Source organism: Gallinula chloropus (genome assembly GCF_964237585.1).
Source record: "Gallinula chloropus genome assembly, chromosome: 29".
Lineage (NCBI taxonomy): Eukaryota > Metazoa > Chordata > Aves > Gruiformes > Rallidae > Gallinula > Gallinula chloropus.
The window spans coordinates 748,924-764,438 of record NC_140114.1 but is presented as its reverse complement, the minus strand read 5'-3'; the positions used below and the strand labels follow the sequence as shown (position 1 = coordinate 764,438).

General features: G+C 63.7%; 1 protein-coding gene across 1 annotated transcript; it reads right to left on the bottom strand.

The window, feature by feature from the left end:
• Positions 1 to 509: 509 nt before the first annotated feature.
• Positions 510 to 14,333, bottom strand: IQGAP3 (IQ motif containing GTPase activating protein 3; the record flags this gene model as incomplete). The annotated part of the gene is made up of 37 exons (XM_084276774.1): positions 14,257 to 14,333; positions 13,679 to 13,835; positions 13,332 to 13,409; positions 12,909 to 12,985; positions 12,687 to 12,754; positions 12,303 to 12,416; positions 11,449 to 11,627; positions 11,059 to 11,146; positions 10,599 to 10,762; positions 10,330 to 10,417; positions 10,025 to 10,188; positions 9,736 to 9,896; positions 9,446 to 9,570; positions 9,111 to 9,274; positions 8,813 to 8,903; positions 8,547 to 8,714; positions 8,281 to 8,423; positions 7,561 to 7,731; positions 7,276 to 7,359; positions 6,946 to 7,017; positions 6,364 to 6,433; positions 5,780 to 5,988; positions 5,474 to 5,626; positions 5,221 to 5,384; positions 4,701 to 4,925; positions 4,471 to 4,611; positions 4,107 to 4,191; positions 3,482 to 3,714; positions 3,249 to 3,381; positions 2,832 to 2,934; positions 2,531 to 2,675; positions 2,296 to 2,383; positions 1,794 to 2,006; positions 1,515 to 1,681; positions 1,257 to 1,358; positions 859 to 967; positions 510 to 623 (listed from the first exon to the last, which is right to left on the bottom strand). The coding sequence occupies exons 1-37, from the start codon at positions 14,319 to 14,321 to the stop codon at positions 510 to 512; spliced, it is 4,875 nt and encodes a 1,624-aa protein (XP_084132900.1). The 5' UTR covers positions 14,322 to 14,333.
• Between the last annotated feature and the right edge of the window lie 1,182 nt (positions 14,334 to 15,515).

Below are 15,515 nucleotides of genomic sequence, written 5' to 3'. Positions count from 1 at the left end.
CCTCCCATATAAAGTCTTAATTCTGACATCTGCAGTGTAAGAAAAATGAATATATATATATTAAATACCTTTATTTCATCACTAAAAACACGTGTCTTGCCCAGACCCCCCACCAGGGGTGGCACAGGACCTACGCAGCCAAAGCACCCACAAGAATGGGATGATTTTAAAAGCCATGCAAGCTTTGAGAGCAGCAGCACCCCCAGCCTCCCCAGGGCAGGGTTGGGTACCAGCTCCCAGTAGCAGGGGGCTCAGGGTGGCAGGGGGCACAGAGCAGTGGGGGGCTTGCAACAGTTGGGTGGGTCTCAGTGAGCTCCAGCCAACTCCACCATCAAGGTTGGGGGGGCTGGTGCTGAGCTTCAAGCCCTCAGCTCTCCCAAACCAGGTGCTGGTGGCAGCTTCCCCCCACCCCAGGACCCCCCCTCAAGCCTTGAGGTTTCTCTTTGGCAGGTTTGCATTATACCCCCCCACCCATCCCACTCACCCCCCCACCCCACCCCCTGATGTTGTTACTTCTTGAAGAACTTCTTGTTGAGTAGGAAGATGAGCAGGTTGACGTTGACCTTGGCCTTATCAAACATCTTCATGACAGCTACACCCTCATATTGCAGCTGCAGCAGGTCCTGGGGCAGAGGCGACTGTCACCACCACCACCCCCACACCGTGTCCCCCCCACCCATCACACCCCACCGAGCTGGGTTTGCATCAGGGTGACATAATACAAGGTGGCTTGGGGCAGGGATCCAAGTCCCCCACCCAAAACCAGGTAGGTATGGGGCCACCACCCACCCCCCAGCACCCCCAGGCTGCCCTCCCCTCACTGGGGCACCAGCAGCCCCCCCAGGACGGAGTCCCCACCTGGTAGTGCAGCTGGAACCGCTCCATGTCGATGCCCATGAATTGGGCTTTCACCTGGAACCTGCCCGGCTCCTCGCAGGGGATGATGTCAAAGATCACGTTCCTGAACCTGGAGGGAAGGAGCCATCTGCTACCCAGGCAGGGGCTTCATGGCTTAAACCCACCCCTGGAGCAGGTCAGCCACCCAACACAACCCCCTGTGCACGCACCCAAAAGCCCCCTCCAAATCCCAGCCCCCCCTCTGCTCTCCAAACCAACTCATCCCCATCCTTGGGAGGATGATGATGATGATGATGGACCCACACGTGTGCCCTTCTCCCAAGCTGTTTCCCTCTACCCCCCCAAGCTTTGACCTGAAATAACTCATCACATGGCCCAGCGGGGAGGGGGCTACATACTGGCTGTGGGGCAAGTCCTCGATCTCCAGCAGCACCCCCTTCTCCAGGAGCCGGGACGCCGTGTAGCGCAGCGACGGCAGCTTCTTGTTCTTCTTGCTGACCCTTGAGGAGGAGAAGGGACCACACACACCACACTCAGAGCTGGTCCCCAGCCACCCATGACCCCTCAACCCCCACCCCACCATCTCCAGCACTCACTAATAATTAGAGATCATGAATCTTTTCAATGATTTGGGGTTTTTTGGTAAAGGACCCTACTTGCTGCTGGCCGCCAGGTTGTCGAGGCAGGTCTTGATGTACTGGTTGTAGTAATCCACCTGGTCCTCGTAGAAGGAGGTCTTGGTGTTGAGGCCCTGCAGAGTCTGCCTGAGCTTCAGGAGCTCCGCTCTGCGGTGCTGCCGGTGACGCCTCTGGTTGCAGATGTCCTGCAGGACACACAAAGCCCTGTGAGGAACCCCATATGACCCCTTTGGAGCACCAGGGAGGTGTCTCAGGTGGGTTTGAGAGGTGACCTCAGTGTCCTCCTCCCAAGCCTACCTTGGCCAGCTGGTTGATGAGCTCCTGGTACTGGTGGGCAGAGTCCACCAGCCCCAGGCTCTCCAGGCGCCGCAGGTTGCGGATGATCTTGCGCTTCTTCTCCTCCATGGAGAGCTGGCTGTTGGCAGCCAGGGAGCGGTTGCGCTGCAGCTTGGTGGGGGTCCGGGCGTCCTGCAGCGCCCGCCTGTGCATGAGGTGGTCGTGGGAGGCTTCCTGGGGAGGAGAAGGGGGTGAGAGCCTGGTGGGCAGCTGGGATGGGACCCCAGGAGATGGAGCCACCAAAGGCCACACAGACACTTCAGTACGAGTTTCTCCTGGCCCAAAATATGGGCTTTCTCCAAAAAAGAGAGCCCAGCCACCTCTGGAGCATAAGTGTGGCAGGCAAAGCTCCATGAGGAGCAGGGCAGCTTTCTGCTGAGGGCTCATTTGCCAAGAATGAAGAAAGAGAAACCTTCCAAGAAGCCTTTTATCTCATCTCCAGCAGCAGCCCCACACATCCCACCTCATGCTCTGAAGCTGGTGTCCACAGGATCTCCGTGAGGGAATCTCCTGGCTGGGACTGGATCACATCCACCAGCATCTGCTTGGTGCTGAAGACCAGAAGGAGACATCAAACATCTTCTCCAGACCATCATCCTCCTCCACCAGTTGCCTCCCAATGGTTTCTTCCTCCCCAACCTTGAGCATCCCAACCAGCATCCCAAGGCCCAGCAAGCTCCCCTGAAGCCCATCCTCACCTCAACAACAAGCTCCTTGTGTCGCTCTCCTCACTGCTGGCCATGGGCACCAGCTTGCTGGTGAGGGTGAGGGAGATCTCCATTTTGCTGAGCTGGGAGAGCGCCTGCTCGGTGCTGCTGCCTGCTGGGCCGGTGATGCTCTCCCCTGTGAGGGTAGAGACCCCAAGTAGCCCCATGGGGCTCAGGAGGGCTGGATGCTCCATGCCCAAAGCCATCCAGCAAGAGCTTTGTGCAAGAGAAGCCATCCCCATGTCCATCCCCTCCTGCTGGGGTGGGTGGTGGGCTCCAGAGCTCTACCTACCGACAAGGGACTGGACCGTAGGCAGCTCATCAAGGTCTTCTAGAAGCTCATGCAGGGGGTCTCCATGGTGGGGAGCAATGGAGTCCTGGTGCTCGAGCAGCAGCTGGATGGTGCAAGGAAGGAGAGTGAGCAGTGAAGAGGCACAGAAGGGAGCAGGGAGCGAAGGCCAGGTGGGAACAGCACTATGTCCTTTGCACCCAAGAGGGGAAACACAAGGTTGTGAGGTCCAGGGATGGACAAGTGGTGGACAATTGACAGACTGTGGGTCGTTTGCTGGCTTAAAGAGGAGAAAAAAGACCCCAAAACGAAGCCAGGAGGAGCTGTGGTGGCCACAGGCTGCGGAGGAGGATGAAACAGCAGCAAGACCAGGAGGTGGGAGCAGGAGAAACGGGGCCTACAGGAGCTCTTTGCCTGTACCTTGTGTGTGTTGATCAGCTCCCCCACGGTGATGTAGATGACCGGCTTGGCCACCGCCACCATCTCTGAGTACTCATCCACGCTGAACCGCTCCTCCGGCTCAGGGACGCTGCAGGCAGCGGCGAGGAACCTCCTGCAGGGCAGGAGAACCTCTTCGCTCAGCCCCCCCAAAAACCCTGCCCCCCCCCCCCCCCCCAGCCACCCTCCTGCCCCGACACCACCCTGGTGCCCACCTGAACTTGGCGTGGGTGTCCTCCAGGTAGCGGTTGACCCCGCAGAGGTGGGAGTTCTCCCCCTGGAACGCCTTGCGGGCGGCCGCGTGCTGCAGCACCTTGGCGATGGAGCCCAGGCTGCGGCGCTGGTCGGGGTGCAGGGTCACCCCAGCCGAGATGTCCACGACGTCGAAGCCGTCGGGGGCCACCACTGCTGGGTTCATGAAGCGGTAGTAGAGCAGGTGCCCCACAACCTAGGGCAGGAGACAGGCTGGGTGTTGGGGGAGCACACGGGGCAGGTCCCGTGGTAGCTCGGCACGGGATGTTGTTTAGTCCAGGTGGGACCTCCCAGAGGGGACAGCAGCATGGAGACCACCGTCAGTGTTTCCTGAGAGGCTCAAGGAAAACATCCATTTGAAGGTGGTTGGAAGGAACCCCAAGGTCTGGGTTCAAAGGGACCCCAAGGATCACACAGTCCCAACCACCCTGCCAACAGGCAGGGCCACCAGCCTCCAGTCCTGGAGCTGCACAAGGTTGCCCAAGGTTGACTCATCTTTCTACGAAGCTTTATTGGCCCTTCACATGTTCAACCACACATGGCTGAACCCCACCAAGCCACGCAGACCCCCACCAAGTCCTGGGGTACCTTGTCAATCTCCTCTGCTGAGGCCATGGGGAATTTCTCAACCAAGGATGTCCTCAGGATTTTGGCCACGTAGCGCATCCCATAGCTGAGGAGAGGGCAGGAGAGGTCTGTCAGCACGTGGGTCAGCACAGGCTCAGCCACCCTGCCACCCATCACCCAAGAAGCAGCAAGTCCCCAGCCTTGGGGCAACAGAGGAGTCCCCAGGAGGACACAACATCCCTCAGGTCCCTTCCTCTCCCCTGCTGCCAGCCCAGGCGCCCTGTGAGGAACCTTCATCCTCCAAGATGCCCTCAAAGCTCAGCTTTTACCATGCCAATGCCAGCAGTGAAGCTCTCAGAAGTGGAGTGGCCATCAAGATACGTACGGGATCTTCTCCACGGAGGAGGTGATGGCAGAGACAAACTTGTCTGTCATCGTGAGGAGGTTGCAGATAGAAATATCCAGTCGCCTCTGGACCTCGGGGTGGCTAAGAGCCTGCTCAGGGCTCACCTCATATGGGAGCTTACTGTGGAGATGGGAGACAAGGTCACCATCGTCATTCCCAGCTCCCCTCACCCTATGGATGGATTAAGCCTCCTTTCCCCAGGGCCCCACCATCTCTGCCCGCTCTGCGACTCGGTCTGGTTGATCCACGCCTTGTAGATCTCCACGGGGTCGGTGCGGATGCTGAGGGTCTTGTCCTGCAGGACCTCCTGTACTGGCCCACCCAGGATCTGCCTCAGGGCGTTGTGGCCCCGCGCGTTGCGGTAGAAGCTGACCACCAGCCGGATCACCGTGGCGTTCCCCGTCAGGATGTCATGGACATGGTCCACCTTGGACCTGGGTGGAGAGACAGGGCCGATGGGATGAAGGGGATGGACCAGCAGAGGAGATAGAATCATAGAAAGGCATGGATTGGAAGGGACCCCCAAGGGTCCCAGAGCTCCAACCCCCTGCCACAGGCAGGGACACCAACCTCCAGCCCTGGAGCTACACAAGTTTGCCCAGGGCCCCATCCAACCTGGCCTTGGACACCCCCAGGGATGGGGCATGAGATAACTGTGCCCAAGCTGATGCCCCTGGTCCATGTTCCCCAGAGCCGTCCCCCCAAGCCCAGGGCACCCTGTGCACCCACCTGATCTCCTCCTGCAGCGCTGCTTTGAAGAGCTGGAGCAGCAGATAGGCCTCCCGGGGGTTGGAGGCGTAGTTGTAGAGCGTGAAGATCACCGACTCCATGAACTTGGTGGATTTGTTCTGGGGCATCTGGAAGATCAGCCTGGCCAAGTACACAGGCTGCGTCTGCAGGGATGAGGAACACCACGTGTCACGAGGTGGCAGAGGTCCCCCCGCTGCTCCCCAAGCTGTGGGGGACACAGCAGAGCCCCAACCTGCAGCAGGTAGAAGAGATGCTGGTAGGCCTCCAGCTTCTGGCGCTTCTCCTTGCTGAGGGACTTGAGCCCCTTCTGCTTGTCCACAGACATCATCTCTGAGAGCTGCTCCTTGTTCTTGCTGGTCAGCTTCTTGCAGTGGGACACCACCTCCTGGAGCCACACCAGCAAGGAGAGAGAGGTGTCGGTGGCTGCTGGCATTCAGCTGCCAGGGAAAGACTCAGAGGGACCTCAGAGCTCCCCAACCCCCTTCGACAGCAAAGCCTGAGGTGGGCGAGGTCCCGTCCCCAGCACCGGGCTCCCCACCTGCAGCGTGATCCTGTTCTTGACCAGCAGCCCGATCTTGATGTCCATGAGGTCCAGGTCGCTCTCCAGCTGCTGGTTGGCACGGATCCTCTTCACCACCTCCTCCTGCAGCCGCAGCACCTCCGACTCCTCCCAGAAGTCGTGCTGGCTCTGCTCCAGCAAGTGGATGAAGCGCCGGACGACGCCGAGCGGCGGGTCCCTGGCGCGGACTGCAGGAGGACATCGCATCTCCATGAGCGCCCACGGCCGCTCCCAACACAGACCCCCAACACCTCTCTGGGTCACCCCATCCCTCCTCCTTCTCCCCCAAAAAAGCAACCCCAGGATGAGATGGGGCTGAGCTGTGCAGGACCTCCCTGGGAAGCCTCCAGGAGCAGCCCCAAGGCTGCTGTCATTGATCCAAGGGACCCCTGAGCCAGCACCAAGGGATCCCTCAAGCCTCTGCTGCTCTCCTGCTTGCCATGGGGACACCGGTGACCAGCCTGCTGCCACCTCCCCACTGTGCAGGGCCAAGGAGGGAGGAGGCAGAGTCCCCATCCCAATTAATTAGAGCCACTTGGGAGCAGCGCTGAGCAGACACTTACCCAGCATCCTGTAATCCCCACGGGCCTTGTTAGCTCGCACAAAAGCCTGGATTTTAATTACAGCTTTAATCTGCCAAGACAAACAAGAGGATGGGGGATGTTTCCCCCCTCCCCAGCATCCCCAAAACACGGGGTCGGGGGAGAGGATGGGGTGGGGAGCGCTGGCCAGGGACCCAGCTGTCTGCTCCTGGGCACCCACCAACGCTGTGCTGGGAGTCTGCACCAGCCAGGAGGGAGGGGCAGGATTGCAGCCTCTTCACGGCTGCTCCCCACAGCCAAACCCCCCCTTTCCCCCCCAGATTTCCTCCTCCTCTAACAGGCACCTGGAAGCCCTTGTTGGGTTTCGGTGTGTCCCTCCCTCATGCTTCACAAAGCCAGATTTCATCCGGCTTCCAGACCCACCAGACACCTTTTCCAGCCCATCTCCCCCTCCAGCCACACCACCAGCACTCAGGGGGGTAGGAGCCCCTCCACCAAGTGCTCAGGACCATTCCCATGCTCAGGACCATCCCCGTGCTCCATCCCCATGGACAGCAACACACTCTGAGGACCTGTTTTACCCCCCCTTATCCCACCACTCACATTCTGCCTGAAGTAGCGCAGCCTCTCCTGGTACCTGCGCCGAGCCTGCCACATCCTCACCCCTGCCTGGATCTGGGAGAGATGCTCAAGTGGTTGGATACCAGAAGGACTCACTCAGCCAAAGCAAGGGGGTGGGAAGGGTGGTGGGGGGAAAGACACAGGGATTTTGGCAATGTTCCCCTACAGGTTGAGCTCCCCCCATCCCCTCCTCACCCACTGCCCAGCTGCCCACCCCAGCCCAGCTGCCTTTGTGCTGGGTGAGGTGGAAACACCACCCATGTGGTGATGCCCAAGGTGGGAGAGAAGAGTGAAGGAAAAAGCCTTCCAGACCTTTGTCACAGCGTCCACGTTGGCTCGCAGGTAGCGCAGCCTCTCCAGGTAAGCTCGGCGCTGCTTGTACCCTCGCCAGCAGGCCTGTGTGTGGAGGAAGGACAACCAGCTGCTGAGAGCTGTGCAAGGTCACTACGACAGCCACAAGTCCCCCAGCATCCTCTGAGAGTCCACACAGGGCAGCGAGGACCGGTGCTCCCCAGACCAGACGGATGATGGTGCTGAGGAGCCACCCCCATGGTTGGCACCTGGCCCAGGGGGAGGGATGGATTCTGGCTGCATCACCTGGATCCTGAGGGCAGCCGGCTGCTGCTCCCGCAGGATGCGCCGTCGCGCGGCGAATTCCCGGCGGACGAGGAAGCCCCGCAGCTGAGCCTGGAGCTTCACCAGGAAGGAGGCGTTGGCTGCCCACAGCTGCGCCCGGTCGTGCGCCGCTGTCACTCGGGTGATGAGCGACTGTGGGGATGGGACACACCAGCTCAGCCACCACAATGCTGCCAGCTCCACCCATCCCATCCCATCCCACCACCCACCCATCCCACCACCCACCCCGCCACTCATTCCACCCATCCCACCACCCATCCCACCACCCACCCACCCATCCATCCCACCACTCACCCACCCACCCATCCCACCACCCACCCCGCCACTCATTCCACCCATCCCACCACCCACCCCGCCCATCCACCCATCCCACCACCCACCCCGCCCATCCACCCATCCCACCACTCACCCCACCACTCGCCCACCCCATCCACCCATCCCACCACTCACCCATCCCACCACTCACCCACCCCATCCACCCATCCCACCACTCACCCATCCCACCACTCACCCACCCCATCCACCCATCCCACCACTCACCCACCCCATCCACCCATCCCACCACTCACCCATCCCACCCACCCATCCCACCACTCACCCCACCACTCACCCACCCCACGTCCCATCCCACCCCCCATCCCACCACTCACCCACCCATCCCACCCCCCATCCCGCCCATACCTGGATCTCCTCCCGGCTCAGGTGTGCGGTGCTGAGGTCGCCGTCCCGCGGGCGCTGCCAGCTGCCCTCGAGGGTCCGCAGGTTCAGGTAGAACTCAGCGCCATCCCGCAGCCTGTGGCAGACCCAGCACAGCTTCGCGCTCCCTGCGGCCCGAGGGGAAGAGGGAGCTGAAGTGGCTCCTCAAATGGCTCAGGCAAGGGGCACCCCGGGCTGCTGGGATGGGGGAAGTTGGGTGGGCGGGGGGGCTGCAGCCCCCCAGGCGTTACCTGCTTGTCCCTTGGCAGCCATCAGAGCTGCGAGCTGGTCCTGGTAGGCCGTGGCGCAGGCGCTCACCACGCCGCACAGGCCCACGTCGGGGTTGCGCAGCACGCGCAGGGTCTGCGCCGCCTTCCCTTCCTTGATGGCCTGGTTGATGGCGGCCATGCCCAGAGCCACTGCGGGAGCAGAGGGGGTGGGGGGTGTCTTTATGAGCCCCTTATCCCCCCCTGCCTCCTCCCCCAGGGCCGGCACCCGCACTGGGCAGAGCACTCACTCCTCCTGGCTGCCTCGGTGTCCCGGTTGGCCTGGTTGACTCCATCCCGGATCTCTTCCCACCAAAGCACGGCTCCATCATCCTCTGTGGCCTGGGAGATGGGGGTGAGGGAGGGGGGTGGGGTGATGTGCCCTAGCAAGCTGGGCAGCCCCTCCAGAGCCTCAGCTCAGCCTTGAGCTACATCCCCCCACCCCGAGCACCTTCTGCTTCGCAAGGGGTTGCGCTGCTGGGGCAGGGGGACGGGGGGCTTGGGCAGCACCGTGGGGCTGGGGGTGGCGGGTGTGGGGAGCCACCCAACCTGTGCCTTGAGCCTCCGTGCCCGGGCCAGGACGTCGTGGTAGTGCCGAGCGGTCGGGAGAGCGACGTCGGGCAGGGCGGCCGCAGGCAGCAGCAGGGCCGCCAGCGTCCGCTCCGGGTCCGGCTGCGCCAGCGCCGCGTTGATCAGCCGGACAGCGAGAACCCCTGCGCCGGAGGGGAAGGACAGGAGGGTCAGCCCCCCCTGAGGCTCTGGGCACCCCATGGAGTCCCAGCCTGGGGGAGTCTCTGGTGTCTCCTCAGGGCTGAGCTCCTACTGCAACCACCCTTCCAGAAGCCTGCAGAGCCCCCCCAGACCCCCCCCCGGGCAGCACTCACGCTCGTTCTCATCTTCCACTGAGGAATTGGTGGTGGTCACGCTGTCCTGAATGTCATTCCAGCCCAGGAACTCGGCTCCTGCTTCCCTAAACCGGCCTTTCAGCTGCACCAAGTCCTCAAAATAACTGCAGGAGAGACAAAGCACACCCAGCTGTCACCCTGAGACACAGGAACAGCACCCAGCACAGCCCTGCTTGTCTGAGGGGAAGGGGCAAGGCACAGGGCAGGGAGGCTGTGAAACAAGCCCATGTCCCACCCCACCCCACCCCACACACAGCCCCTCTCCTCACCGCTGTGCATTCGCATCCTCAACGCCCGAGAGCCCCAGGGCAGGGCTGCCCAGGCTGCTCCAGAGCCCATGGGGGTCTCCAGCATCCAAGGCTTGGTTCACCAGTGCCACAGCTGAAAGCATCTCCACAGCCACGAACAGCTCCTCTTGCACCAGCTCACCCTGCATGGGGCAGGAGGAGACAATGATCCACCCATAACCCCATCCTGTGGTCCCAGCAGCCCGCCAAGGCGCAGGGGGAGCACCCCTCAGTCCTAGCAGACCCCCTCACCAGTCCCTGGAGCTCTCACCTGTGGGTGCTGGTGCTGGAGCAGGGCCAGCTGGCACTGGTACAAGGGGGCAGCAAGGGGGTAGACGTGGGGCAGCTGCGCTACAGGGTCCATCAGGGCTTCCACCGTCTCAGCCGGCACCCCGCGACGGATGGCGCTGTTGATCCGACTGACGGCCCCCAGCACTGCGGGAGAGACCGGGCTGAGCTGGTCGTGCCCCATCTCCCCTGGGGTGCTCAGCCAGGCAGCTCCAGGGGATGCTCCAGGCAGCAAAACCTGCCAGGAGCAGGACACCCATCACCCCCCTCCCCAGCCCAGCCGCTCACTGGCTCGCTGCTCCTCGCCCCTCTTGTTCGCCGCCAGGATGCCGGACTCCACCTCCTCCTGCTCCAGCAGCTCCACGTAGCCCAGCTCCTGCAGAAGGAGGAGAGAGCTCCTGGTCTCACACTCCCTCCTGCCAGCGCCCAGAGAGCAGCCACGCTTGGACCACTTGTGGAAAGCTGCTGATTCACAGAGCCACCACCTCCTCCTCATCATCCTCCTCCTCCTCCTCCCTGGGGACCACCCCTACCCACAGGCTCCCACCAGCCCCTACCAGCGCCTTCTGCTCCCGGTCTGTGCTGAGCTGCTCCAAGTAGAGGTCAAGGTTATCCCTCTGGAGACAGCGCAGGGCCAGGACAGGGTCCTGCAGCGCTTGGTACAGCGCCGGCGCGTCCTGCCTCTCCAGGGCATCATCCACCTCCTCCAGAGCTCCATGCACTAGAGGAGAGGACAGTCAGTACCCAGATGGAAGTGGGGGGGTAAAAAGTCACCCCACAGCTCCAGGGAGCTACGGTTGAAGCTGGTGTGCCAGTCATCTTAAGTTTGTCCTTGACAAGCACACCCAGCCCTGCTCTGAAGCTGGCCTGAGCAGACAACAACTCCCCACTATGGCCACTATCCCGGGCAGGTTCTCCTCACCAGCCTGGGGGTACCACCATCCTCCCCATTGATAAGCTCTGGAGACCCCTTCCCAGGGAGGGGGGGGGGGGGGGGGGGGGCATGGTTTGGCTCACCATTCACTCTGTTGATGTTCCCTTGGATTTCAGCCTGGGTCAGACACCGGTCGTAGATGTCCTCTCCCTCAGAGATCACCTGTGGGTACTGGAGAAGGAGCCCCCAACCCTGAGCTGTCTGTCCAAGCAGCCCAGGGCCAGGCAGCAGGGGTCCCCCACGGATGCCTGGGCTCATTTCCCAACCTCAAGTCAACCAGCCCCCAAGGAGGAACCATTTCCCCATGGCCTTCCTCCCATCCTCCCATCAGCCCAGGGGCTCCCAGGCCACGTTTCACCCCCCAAGCACAAGCACAGCCCCGAGGGGACCCCTCCAGCTGGAAGCACCCACCAGCAGAGGGGCTGCTCCTCTCCCAGCCCCCCCAAAGACCCTCCCCCCCATGCCCTCCTCACCTTGTTCCTGGCATTCCTGCCCTTCTCCAGCTTTGCCTGATGGAGCATCTCCTGGTAGGCGCCAGCCAGCGCCTCGCGCAGGTCGAGCAGCGCGGCGCTGGGGTTGCGCAGAGCCGCCATGGTCTGCGCCGCCACGCCGCGGTCCACAGCTTCATTGATGGCCAGCACAGCAGCGTGGACTGGGGGACAGGGCAGAGCACCTGTCACACCCCCGTGTGCTGGGGTTTGGGGCACGGTGCGTGCGATGGTGTGACACACACACGCACACACACACACACACACCCCCCTTTGCAAAGGGCCGGCTGGGGTGTCCCGTGCCCGGCACATCTGTGTGTCTATGGTGAGCTTGGCTAATGCCAGACCCCAGGGGCTGCTGGATGGGATGGGGGTGTGCTGGCCCTGGCAGTTGTGCCCAAAGGAGAGCATCCCCCCCCAGCCCATTCCCAACCCCCCAGTGCATCCCAAACACCCCCCCACAAGCCCATCCCCAACCCCCTGCCCCAACTCCCCCCCAAAGCCCACCCCAAAGCCCCCACCCAAGAAGCCCATCCCAAGCCTTCCCCCATCCCCAAAGCCCATCCCCAAACCCTCCCATCCCCAAAGCCCCTACCTCCAAATGCATCCCAATCCCACCCCCACAAAAGCCCATCCCAAACTCCACCCCCCACAAAAAGCCCACCCCAAACCCCCCCACCCCAAGAAGCACATCCAACCCCCCACCCCTCTGCCTCAAGATCATCCCAATCCCCCCCCTCTCCAAGTGCATCCTCAATTTGCTGGCCCCAGATTTGACACTGGGGGCCGAGTGGAGACCACCCCCCCCCACCCACCCACCCAGCAGGAGCCCCCATCACCTGCTGCTTCGTCCACCGAGAGCTCCTTGGCCAGGATGCCCCCGATCTTGCTGAAGGCCGGCAGCTGCAGCCCGTACTTCTCCAGCTCCCGCTTCATGTTGTTGATCTCCTCCTCTGGAGCAGAGCACCGGGGTGTCACCGCTCAGCACCAGCACCCGGTGCAGCATTGGAGCAGGGGGTGACCCCCAGAGACACCCCCCCCCCAGACCAGAGGGGCTGAAACATCCACACTGGGGTACGAGCATCACCAGGCAGCTCAGGGAAGAGCTCGCCCAAGGTCTTCATTCCCCACATCCCTCCCAGCACGGGGACCCAGGGGACCCCTCGGTGCCCCGGGGCTGGGCTGGGCAGACCCCCAGCCTCAGTTCCCATGCAGTCCCGTACCTGTGAAATCCACTTTCCCAGACAAGTCCTGGATCTGGGGGGCCAGCCCCAGCTTGAAGAGGTACAAGCTGCAAGGTGAAGCAGGCACACACCATGACCACAGGGTCACTGGCTTCTCCATCCCACCCCTTCCATGACACCCGAGACCACCAGCCCGGCCACCCAGGGGGTCCTGAGCCAGGACATCCATTTGGGCGCCGGGGCTGGGCTGGGGACACCCACCTCAGCGCGTGGATGCAGTAGACCACCCTGGGCATGTTCTTCTTGTCGTAGATGTCCGTGGTCTCTGGGTAGAAGATCTGCCAACAAGACAAGTGAGAGGTCAGGTCCAAACGGCACCAAGGGGGGTCCATGGGGGGAGGACGATGGCCAAAGTGGGGTCCACAGCCGGGGGGGGAGGACAAAGGCCCAAGAAGGGGGACATAGCAGCCTGAGGGGGGTCTCCCCAAGATGGGGGTGGGGGGATGGTGGCCTGAGAGGGGTCTCCCTGGGGAAGGTGGGGGGAGGGGGGGACAGCAGCGGCCAAAGAGGGGGGTCCGTGGCATGGAAGGGGAGGATGGTGGTCAAAGGGGGGGTGGTCCATGGGGGGAGGGGAGGACGGCAGCCCACGGGTGGGGGGACAGGGGCAAAGAGGGGGTGCATTACCAAGGGCAGCCCTACATGGTGCAGGGCATCGCGCCAGTAGTTAATGTTGTCCGTGTGCCGAAAGTGCAGCCCGGCTGCCTGGAAGAGGAAGCCAAGGTCAGGCTGAACCCCACCTCCCCCAACCCTGGGGTGTCCCCCCCACCCCATCCCAGAGCCACCCAGCCAAGACACGAACCTAAAGCCAGAGGCAAAGCCCGTGACCCCCTCAAGCCCTGGGCAGCTCGTTTTCATCCCTGCTCTATTAAGCTGTCCCTCTAGGACTGGAACCAGCACTCCCCTCCCTTCCAGGGCCCTGTCAGTTTTGGGGTGCACCCCAAGGGATGCCCCCCATGGTGCCCCTGCCTCACCTTGTACCGTGCCTGCTCAGGGTCGTAGATCTTCTTCAGAGGGACCACGGTGGGGGCAAAGCAGTGGCCCAGCTTGGCCAGGACCACCCCGTTGCGGAGGCTTTCCTCCAGCTCCGTGGGGGGGGGCAGCTCCTCCCTCAGGCAGGCCTCCATCCAGCTGCCAGGGAGGAGATGGGGCTCATCACAGACCCTCCCCAGCCCCCCCACCCAGCCCCCTCCCCAGCAGGGACAGCAGCACCCAAAGGAGACACCCCCCCCCCCTCACATAAACCCCCCACGGCAGGGAGATGTCAGCCCCCATCCCTTTGCTGGGTGGGGGGGGGGGGATTAACAGCTGGGTGTTTCTCTGGGTACAGCAGCACGGCTGAGCATCCCCCCCCCCCCAAAAAAAAACCAACCCCACCCAGCCCCCAAAAGGCCCAGAAAGCACCCAGAGCAGACAGGACTGAGCAGCCCCCCACCCAGACCCACTGTGCAGCGTTACACCTCACAGCCCCCTGCACCCAGACCCCCTGGGCTTTACCCCCACCCTGGCAATCCTCCCGCCCCCCCAAACTTGAGGAGGGGTCCAGCCCCACCGCTTGGCCTCCTCCAAGCGACACAGGTACTGGTAGGCGAGGTTCTGCCTCCTCTGCTCATCCATCTCATCGGCCGTGAGGCGTCCATCTGGGGGGCAGCAGGGGGGCACCCCGTCACCCCTGGTATTGGGGTGGGGGGATCAGCACCCATACCCACCCAAATTAGGGGCTCACAAAGGACAGGGGGGCTGCAGGCACAGCACCCTGACAACACCTCCCTGGGTGTGGGGGGGGGTACAGGGCTGAGACCTGTGACACTGTCCAGGCTGCGGCCACCCCCCAGACCCAGCACCGAGGGGGGAGTGTGGGAGGCACAGCAGCAGGTTTGGGGTCCTTTGGCACCGCTGGTGCTGGAGGCCCCCATGACTGCTGGGTGGCACCCCACAGCACCCCCAGGCACGTTCCCCAAAACACAGCCCCAGGAGGCGGGGGGGGGGGGGCTCTGGCAGCACCCACACCCCCAACCTGCCTGTTCCCGCCCTCCCACTCACCCCAACACCCCCCAGCCCCATCAACCGCCGGCCACAGCAAGCCCCCGCCTCCCCCCCACCGGCCCCAGCCGCCCCCAGCCCCAGCAGCCGCCAGCATCAGCCAGCGCCGGCCCCCGACTCCAGCCGCCGGCCCCCGACTCCAGCCGCCCCCTCCCCGGCTCCGGCCGCCCCCTCCCCGGCTCCGGCCGCCCCCTCCCCGGCTCCGGCCGCCCCCTCCCCGGCTCCGGCAGGCTCCGGCCGCCCCCCGCCCGTCTCCGGTCACTCACGGCGCCCCGGCCCCGCTCCGTCCATGGCTGCGGCCGCCGCGGCCCCGCCCGCGATTTGAATCTCCCGCCGCCCACGTGGCGCCGCGCGGGGGCCGCCGGGCGCTGGAGTCCGGGACCGGCACCGGGACCCGCGCGGGTGGAGGGGCGCGGGGAGCCCCGGGGCGGGGGGCGTCACACACCGGGGGGCGCGGGGAGCCCCGGGGGTGTCACACACCGGGGTGGGGGAGCCCCGGGGCGGGGGGTGTCACACACCAGGGTGGGGGGGACCCCAGGGGGCGGGGGGAGTCCCGGGGGCGGGGGGTGTCACACACCAGGGTGGGGGGACCCCAGGGCGCGGAGGACGTGCTGGGGTGACGGGGTGAGCGCGCACGGAGCACCCCCAGTCCGCAGGGCTCAGCACGCGAGGGGATCGGGCAGGGGCCACAGCCGGGTCTGCCCACCCGCGCAGGGGCTGCCAAGAGCCCCCAGCCCCATCCGTGAGCGGGGGTAACTCAGACCGGTG